The 9,475-nt window shown below is 34.4% G+C and overlaps 1 protein-coding gene and 1 long non-coding RNA gene across 3 annotated transcripts in view; one reads left to right on the top strand and one right to left on the bottom strand.

The window, feature by feature from the left end:
* LOC111087560 overlaps window positions 1–5,453 on the bottom strand; it is a 22,377-nt gene extending 16,924 nt beyond the window's left edge. The window contains exon 1 of the long non-coding RNA XR_002612238.1: window positions 5,344–5,453. This is a non-coding gene — a long non-coding RNA (uncharacterized LOC111087560). The remainder of the gene's footprint in view (window positions 1–5,343) is intronic.
* Window positions 5,454–7,566: 2,113 nt separating this feature from the next.
* Window positions 7,567–9,475, top strand: part of LOC106466546 (protein TANC2-like) — a 62,991-nt gene continuing 61,082 nt past the window's right edge. For both annotated transcript variants that reach the window (XM_022394581.1, XM_022394580.1), the window contains exon 1: window positions 7,567–7,734. In XM_022394581.1, the coding sequence (XP_022250289.1) occupies window positions 7,578–7,734 (157 nt within the window). In that variant the 5' untranslated portion in view covers window positions 7,567–7,577. The remainder of the gene's footprint in view (window positions 7,735–9,475) is intronic.

The raw sequence follows: 9,475 nt of genomic DNA, 5'->3' as shown, positions 1-9,475 counted from the left end.
GTTAAACTTATATTAAAGTTTTTCTTCATTACCCATTCAAGCCGTCTCCAGCCATTACAAATATATGTAGTTAAACATTAATATTTACATAACAATTTAATCAAATTCATATTATAAAATGTTTTTGTTTTTCTTTTGTGTCAGAGACAAAGTACTGTGAGATGTTTTAGAGTTTAAGTTCTTCTTTAGACTTACAAAGTGGACCAATATTTACTGGTCAAACCAAAATGAATATGAAGGAACAATGGTTAGGGCTAGCCAGCTTAAAACTTAGGGGTCTGAAATTACTACAGTTTTGTTACGATATATAGAGACAACAATTATTTGAAGTATGTTATTTAGTTTGTAAATCGAGTTAACGGTGATATAGTTTCTCGTATTATTCTCCGAATGTAGGTTAATATAAACTTCTTTCTATCAATCCTTCAGCAACACTGATACTAGCACTTTTTAACTCAAAATATCCCATTAAGTTCATATGGTTACTGTTAACTTCTAATAGAAGCACTTTGAAGTTCCAAATGTTTACCTCGATCTGGAGGACTTCATATTGTGTCACGAAATAACTTACTTCCAAAGTTGTTTTTTTTTCCATAATAATTTCACTCTCTGCTGCTTAACCATATCTAGCAAACTTGCCTTTGAAAACTATATTTTTTCTACTAAAATGTTTGGATATTTTACAGACAAAATTGGCTTTTTTCCAAGATTCCTTTGTTGACGATTTATAATAAGCAGTGACTTAGTATGTTTCAATTCAAGGTCTCGAAAGTTTGCGAACAACTACAGGGATACATTGTTTGTATAATCAACTTGAAATCACGAATTTATTCAAGTTCTTTAAAAATACATTGAAAGTATAGTTACTCGCTCGTTGTGTTCTCTTTTTTTTTTCAAGTAAGTACAATATTATCAAAGTTCCTCAAATTTATTTTAACCCATTTCAAAAGTGGTTAAGTAGTTAACTTAATAATGGGGTCACAGCTAAAAGACTGTTTTTTTTATTTCTGATAAATACCCTTTCATTTACATTTTATAAGCTTACGAAGTGGCTTTCTCGCGTTGTAAAGCAACGTTACGCCATTGTTCCGAGGGGTAGTAACAGAGATATGAAAGAAAGATCTATAGAAAGATTTGCCCCCCAGTGACACAGCGGTTATGTCTGCGGACTTACAACGCTAGAAACCGGGTTTCGATACTCGTGGTGGGCAGAGCACAGATAGCCCTTGTGTAGCTTTGTGCATAATTAAAAACAAACAAATAGATAGATTCGCTCATGGCCAATGAAAATTAATTCGATCTCTGATATTCGTACATTTGTATTTTCATTTTTAAGACAAAAGAGTGAATTTCTTGACGGGTGAACAACCTTCAATCAGCAAAATAAAACAACAACTCAATGCACGTAAAATTCCCAATACTGAGAAACTGTGTTACTTTGATTGAGTAAATTACATATTCCAGTTGCTGGCAAATTCAATGTAATTCGGTACAAAATTGGAAAAATCAACACTTTAGGTAATTATTGCGATTCATTTAATGAGAATGTCAGACTGAATACATAATAGAAACTCTAGTAAAATAAGAGACGAAACAATTGTCCTCCTTTCTTTTCTGCAGTTCAGGTACGACATCTGCGATTTGCAGAAATGAAGCTCAAAAACCTAACTTGTGTTCATCAGTTCTATCTATTCTCTATTGCGTTTATACTGTCTCATCTCAAAGAAGGAAATAAGTATATGTTTTGAATGTTATACTAATCGTCAAAAAACAAACAATCGAAAGTTCGATGTTTATCTAACCATTCAAAAAAAGTGCATTCCTGCACTAGAAGTCACGCCATCTGGATTGCGTCAAGGAAACTTGGTGTCTGTAAAAATCTATAAAAAAAACAACAACTGACGAAATAAGAACAATCCGCTACAAAATCAGAAACCAATTTCGTACATGTAAATACAACTTCAAAATTAGTAACATGAAAGATACGCACAGTCTAGAATATGTAGGTAATAAGAAAATGCAAATAGCGATACGAAATTTTGTTGTTCATATTATAATTAACATAGTCGTTTCCTATTCGAGACAATCTAGAATAATTCCCCCCCTCCCCAAAAAAAATACAACTTAAAAAGCTTTCAAGGAACAACCGGTTTGATCTTATTCCAAGCCCATCAACCAAAACAAAATGATCTATTTTGAAAAACGTAGCCTAGCAATCATTAATTGTACAGTATGATGAACATTGCATGAAGTACACTCAAAAAACAAACAAACGGTGCATCTATATAAATATAATAGTACTGTCTGTTGTATGTCCATGTAACTACTTCACAGGATGTGAACGGATTTTTACCATAATTGGTATGGAGGTTCATTAGGTCCATGCAGGGGTACATAGAAAATTTCAGTTTTGCGTTTTGCAGTCTTTATGAACGTTTTTGCGATTTTCGCGATTTTTTACCATTACCTCACCTCCTGTAGATGGATCTTCACCCAATTTGGTATAAAGGTTCATTGGATCTATGGAGAAAAACATACAAATTTTCAGTTTTGCATTTTGTGTTTTTTTTGCGTTTTTTAGCACTACTTTGCCCCTTTTGATTGATCTTCACCAAATTTGGCATGAAGGTTTTTTGGGTCCATGGAGAGATACATACAAATTTTCAGTTTTGCAGTTTGTATGGGCATTTTTTACCACTATTTCGCTCCCTGTTGATGGATCTTCGTCAAATTTGGCATGAAGATTTGTTGGGTCCATGCGGAGATACATACAAATTTGTGCTTTTTACATTTTATGTTTTGCTGTTTTTATGGGCGTTTTTACGGTTTTTGACAATTGCACATAAGGAAAGCAATTTTTCATGTCCTAAGATAACCTTTCATTAATCTTGAATTTACATAACTTCCGTCCAGGGGTCGGGTACTACAGCTAATAATAGAATACAGGAGCAAATACAAGCAAATGCTTAACGCATTACGGATAAAAGACGTTATAGAGCCTTTTTTTATGTTTGTGATGCTCATAAAAGGTTTCTTAGCTGCAACTTTCCCCACAAAATCTTCTGCTTTCCTGCTTTAGTCTTGTTGTATTATTGTACTCATTAACACCAGTGTTTTCAGTCCAATTCTGTATACGTTCCGGAACAATAATATATTTTTTTGCCTTGGATATCTTGGCTAGTATTCTGTCCTAGCCTTGTATGGTATATTTTGGCCTACTGCCTCTTTCTTGGCTTGTATTCTCCAATTTCTTGGTAGCAGCTGAATGTTCATTGTATAGCTCTGCAGTTTATAAGTAAAATATAGTGTATACAATATCATATTGCGAGTTCGAAGTTAGCTTGGACCTTTCGACCCGCAGCCCAGTTTCTGCATATCATTCTGAGTTGTGTAAGCACACAAAAAGTATATATTTTTTCTAATTATTACTATTCTTTAATTTCATTGTTTATTACTACAAATTAATAATGCTTGTATTTTCCGTTTGTTTGTTTTTCGGATATTCACGCCAAGCTACATAAGAACCATCTGCGCTATCCCTACCTAATTTTGAACTCTTAGAATAGAGAAAAGGCAACCATTCAACAGAATCAACTGCCAATACCTGCGCTACTTTTGTTTGACTAGATAGTGGGACTGACACTTTTATAACACTCCCATGTCCACAAAATATGGAGCTATTTTCTTCTGAGCCCGTAGATATATAGTTCAGTAAGCTGATCACCCAGTGGCACAGCGGCATGTCTGCGGACTTACAACATTAGAATCTGGGTTGCTATACCCGTGGTGGGCAGAGCACAGATAGCCCATTGTGTAGCGTTGTGCTTAACTACAAACAAACAAACAAACCTATACACACTGAGCTTCTTTGTTTGTTTGTTTTTTTGGGTGGGGGAAGGGAGAGGTGAGGATTGTTTCAAAAAATGGCAATCTTTTTAGTATTGGGTATTATATTCAGATCAATGAAAGTTTTTGAGTAGAAATTAAAACCTTTCTACAAGAAAACTAGCCTGTCTAATTTCCGAGACTTGAAAAAAGGTATAAAGAACAAAAGAAACTTTGTCTACACAACATCAATCTGAATATGAATGCAGCTTTATTTTCTCTCACTAAAGGGACAGCAATAAGTCTAAGACTTACAACGTTAAGTCTGGGGTTGGATTTTCCGCGGGGGGACATGTCAGATAGCCCAATGTGGCTTTGCTCTAAAACAAACAATTACATCATCAATACAAAATAAAAATATCGTAAGTTTTTTTACCCACCAGTTGCACAGCGGTATGTCTGTGGAGTTACAACGCTAGAAACTGGGTTTCGATACCCGCTGTGGGCAAAGCACAGATAGTCTATTGTATAGCTCTGTGCTTAATTACAAGCAAATAAACAAACTCACTAAAGATCAAACAAGAGAGAGAGAAAAAACAGAATTAACTGTCAAGTTTGTTGTTAAAAATAGCTGTAAAATATTGCAAGTTGAAAATGATAGAGATATACCATATCTCATAAGACAGATCCCATTTTAAAGATCTGTAGAGAAGTTATTACAAATTAAAATGACATATGCCTCAGCTAATGGTATAGAAAAACCTGCTTTATATAACAACGAACCTGACAGGCTGTTCAAGTTTAAAGCTGTCCATTTTCCAACGTTTTCACTACAAGTTGAATATACAGATAGCCCTTGAGTGAGTTGCTTATATCTCTAAATTTGATAATTTCTCAAAAATCAGGTTAAGCTCGTAACTTACACGAAACATTTTACACAAGTACTATTTAAGTTTTCTTATCAATATGTTATTTCATACATAATCACTCAAACAGTGAAAAATTATTACAATAAATGGTTTCACTTCTGATTTCGTGTTTCAAGTAATTCTAAGTTATCATTTCTTTTTACTCTGATAGCTTTATGAATCACACTGATACTGATAATGTGGTAAGCCTAATAGTTCGTGAATTTCCCATTGGTTAAATCCAGTGTGAACAGCTCAGTTCTGTCTAAAACAGCAAGTGCGTTTCTTACTAACATGTGTTCGTTTTCTCAACACAAATTGTTACTAGTGTGCGTTCGTAAAAACCATCTGCTGTATATTGCTTCATACGTTTTGAAACGTGAGTATTTATACAATGTTAGGAGAGTAAAGTCTGGAACGCTTAATCCTGTAATTAATATAGCTTGTTATTTCGTGTGAGCGTTTGCATATGAGATAGAAAGGAACTGCAAACTACGAGGTTTTTTATTATCATGATGTCATTTTAGATGGCCCATTATCATAGGACCATATAAAAATCATAATAACAACATCTACACTCATAAAATTATATTATAACTCACTGACCTACCTGTTCAACGCCCGGGGAAACTTTTGGGGTGGCACGAGGGCATCATTTCAGAACGTCGACACCCTATATCTCTGGATGGGGTCCCTAAGAGTACACGTGAGATCTAGTAATAATCGGTCCAACGGTTCGCCAGTTATAAGCGAACATAGACACAGACTTGTGAAATAATGGTTTAGGTATAACTTATACAGTTGTTATAAAGAAAATGTTTTGGAACTGTGTAATATAAAAAATTAAACTATAGTTTGGCTGCTTCTAAAACTCGTTTAAAAACAAATGCTAAGCTTAACGCTTCATTTTCGTGTCAATGAAGCGTTAAATGTTAGTTAAACAAGACGAAAAAAATCTATATTATTAATTGAAAAATAAATTATTGCTAGTAGTGAACTGTTTGTTTGTTTTGCACAAAGCTACACAATGGGCTATGTGTGCTCTGTCCACCACGGGTATCGAAACCCGGTTTCTAGCGTTGTAAGTCCGCAGACATACCGCTGTGCCACTGTTGGCAGTAGTGAGCTAACTGGTTCATAACGTATTATCGATGTCTTCCAGTACAGTATGTTGATGAATTTGTAAACGAGACAACAAAAAGAACCTTGTTCTCCCCCTTTACTGATATTTCCAAAAAGATCATATAAAGTAATAATATAAAAACACTGATAACCTTGTGATGTAGATGATGGATCTGTTTCAGCTGTTCAACACCCTTTGTTGCATATTTCTGCTTTGTTACAACAAACTGATTATGGTGAGTATTGTTTTAGCCAAACAATAGAATTTAAACGTATTTTAGGACAATTTGAACAGTATGTGGATCCAAAGTATATTACACCAGCATGTCTTAGACATATCATGCGTGTCCGATTTCCATCAATTTTGTAGTGTTGGTGGAAGTATATTAAATGTTTAAACATACGCCTGCTACATGAGAAACTATTTATGTTCGTAACGTCTTGGATCAAACATTCATCGCGTCAGTTTGAAAGACCTATCCCCAGCATATAAGTTCGCTGGACTTGTATCTGCGTGGACTTTTGTCGGATTTCGTTAACTGTTTTTATTTATTTAGGTATATTATTGTTTTCATTTATTTAAAGGCGTGTCTGCTGTATCTAGACGTGATAGAAAGTTTAATATCGTCACAAGCTGTGTCGTGTGTGAGATTGGTAACAGCTGGAAACAAGTAACAGGATACACATGTGTGTATGTTTGTGTGTATGAAGTGCGTTTGCAAATTAGCCACAGGTAAGGCTGTCCTACTGGTTCATGTATTTTCATAGCGCTTTCAATCAGAAGTGAATATTTCTGGAACATCTGTGTATAATATTTATATGAAGCATGTTATATATTTCACATTACACTGTCATAGAAATAACAAACCCTTTAAGTTATTTTAAACACACAGTGAGATTTAAGGTGGTATAAGTATAACGACAAAATGGCAAAATATTATTTTTTTTTACAATTTACAAAACCATTTACGTTTATTTTTCTATTGCTTCATTCTAATAATTCCCAGAAATATTTCATTTCAACAAATAAAAAACTAACACTTCTTTTCTATCTTAGTTTCTGTAACTTTGTTCATAATGAACTTTCAGCTAAACAATGGAACAGTTGACTCTGGTTTTGTTCTTCCGCTGTTGGTTGATAAAAGTAAAATCGTTCCTGATTTAAATATGTTGTGTTTATCGTAAGTTCTACTTCACTAAACAGTAAGTAAAATATCACGGGTCATTAGATTAGAAGGGATTTTAGTAACAGTAGTTTTTAATAAAGATGGAGCACAACAAACCACCGAATTGACTAGTGTTAGATGCTTACATGAACATTTCTACATACCTAATTGTAGTGGTGCTGAGTAGTTCAAATTCCCCATCATTTATTTTGCGCTATCTCTTCTGTCAACCGTGTCTAGCAAGCAGACGTTACTCGCTTTTATGACCGTGTAGATTTTGTTAGGCTACATTCTAGCAAAAAGGCGACTTGCCGAATGACTAGATGTTTGGGGTAAATGGCCTTTCACAAAAAAAGTTAATAAAATCAAGTTACAGATGTTGATGTTCACCAAATTATCCATTAGTTTGGCAACCGTCTCTAAATGTGTGAATTTCACTAAAATAAGCTAGCCAAAAGTATTATTTTTAATCAATTAATTGTACAACTTATTTTCCTTAACTTTCAACTGGTATAATTCCTTTTTTTTCTCCTTAGATATACAGTCAGTTAAGAGAATGATTATGACTGTAGATCCTAGCATTCCCAGGTGTCCGTCGTGTCATATGTTTTTTGACAAAGGAAGGAAACGACGTCTCATTGACACTTGTGGCCATGAACGTTGCTACTCTTGTATCTTCAACTCTGACCGATGTCCAACATGTAGTCTGGAAGGTAACTATCTCAATGATTGTTTATCTTGTCTCTAAGTAATTGTAGTTTAATAGTTTTGTTAATCAGAGGTCTTTGGGACTTAAAAAATAACTTCCTGACCGTTGTAAATGTATATTTTGATTTGTCCAATCGAGAGGATATATACAGTTCAAGTTTTAACAAGAGAACAAACTTGTAAATTATTACTATAAAATGTTAAAGTAAATAAAACATCTCGTTCCAATATTTTAAGTAATTAAGATGAACGGAGTATGAAATGACAGTGAGTAAAAAATATTATTTCTTATGTACTTGAGATTTTACAAAATTCTATAAAATGAAAGGAAAATTTGGGTTTTATATAGGAGTTAGTATAAAAAACCAGTAAGCATTTTTTTACGAAAAATAGTAAATTGACACATAATGCAATTCTAAAAACTCAATGCAGGTAGAAGCTGAGTTTTCGATGTAATGTTTATTTTGTCTGCATTATGCCTCGCCATTTCCTCACACATTTTGCAAGTTTTGGTAGATCGAATTAGCGAAACATATCAAAACCGAAACTAAAACCTCTGTACAGTATTGATCCTAAGTACCAGAATACTGATTATCAGTAAAATGACGATTTGCATTGGGGTGAAATTATCTCATCATTTAAGCTTAAGTATGATTCAAAGTTTGCTTATAGAATACGTGAATCATTAATAGATATTATTCAACATTTACACTTCTTAATCCGTAAGATTTATATTCAAAGAATATCTGTTGTTAATGGTCTAAATGGTTCATCGCATCCCCCCCAAAAAAAATGAGTTGAAGTGTAGATTTAACTGCTGTAAATAATCTTGGACGTGTTAGTTAACATAAGCAATAGCACAGTATCGTGTCGTATACGCGCAGTGTTGATGATGTGCTCCAAAGTAGTGATTTAACATAGTGGGTAAAGAGAAGATGACATGCTTTGATTTCGAATAGCCCTCTGTATAGTATAGAATTGCTACTTGCAAGTCATATTCTGCTTAAGTTCAAGGCATATTTCAACTCCATGTTTTACTGGCGAGCGTGTTGAAATGACGAGACATGTTGGAAGATATGCAACACTAAATGTATCTACCTCAGGGGAGGTGTATGTTTCACCTCTTAGGGCCGAATTCGCAATCCATTACATCGGAGTGGTTTGCACAAGGATTGTTTGTGCATTGTAAAATGCATTCCAACCAACACGGACCCATACACATTATACAAAAAAAAAGTGCTCTCGCTTTCAACCCATCCAACTGAACTCCAAGAGAGTGTTGGACAAGATAAACTAGCCCCATAGTGTGCTGTATGGCTATATAGAACTCCCATATTTTCCAAGGACTATTCGTGTACTCTAGGTCACATACAAGGCAAGTGTAAATCAAAGAGTTGCCTACTGATTGTTGAATTACTCTAGATTACATGTATGTGTAAAGAGTTGTTAGTAATTGCTGAAGTACTCTAGATCACATACAGGGTAAGTGTAAATAGTTGCGTACTGAATGTTGATGTACTCTGGGTCACATACAGGGTAAGTGTAAATAATTGCGTACTGAATGTTGATGTACTCTGGGTCACATACAGGGTAAGTGTAAAGAGTTGCCTACTGAAATTTGATGTACTCTGGGTCACATACAGGGTAAGTGTAAAGAGTTGCCTACTGAATGATGATGTACTCTGGGTCACATACAGGGTAAGTGTAAAGAGTTGCCTACTGAATGATGATGTACTCTGGGTCACA

This window comes from Limulus polyphemus, unplaced genomic scaffold (assembly GCF_000517525.1).
Source record: "Limulus polyphemus unplaced genomic scaffold, Limulus_polyphemus-2.1.2 Scaffold2297, whole genome shotgun sequence".
NCBI lineage: Eukaryota > Metazoa > Arthropoda > Merostomata > Xiphosura > Limulidae > Limulus > Limulus polyphemus.
This window is presented reverse-complemented; position numbering and strand designations above follow the sequence as displayed.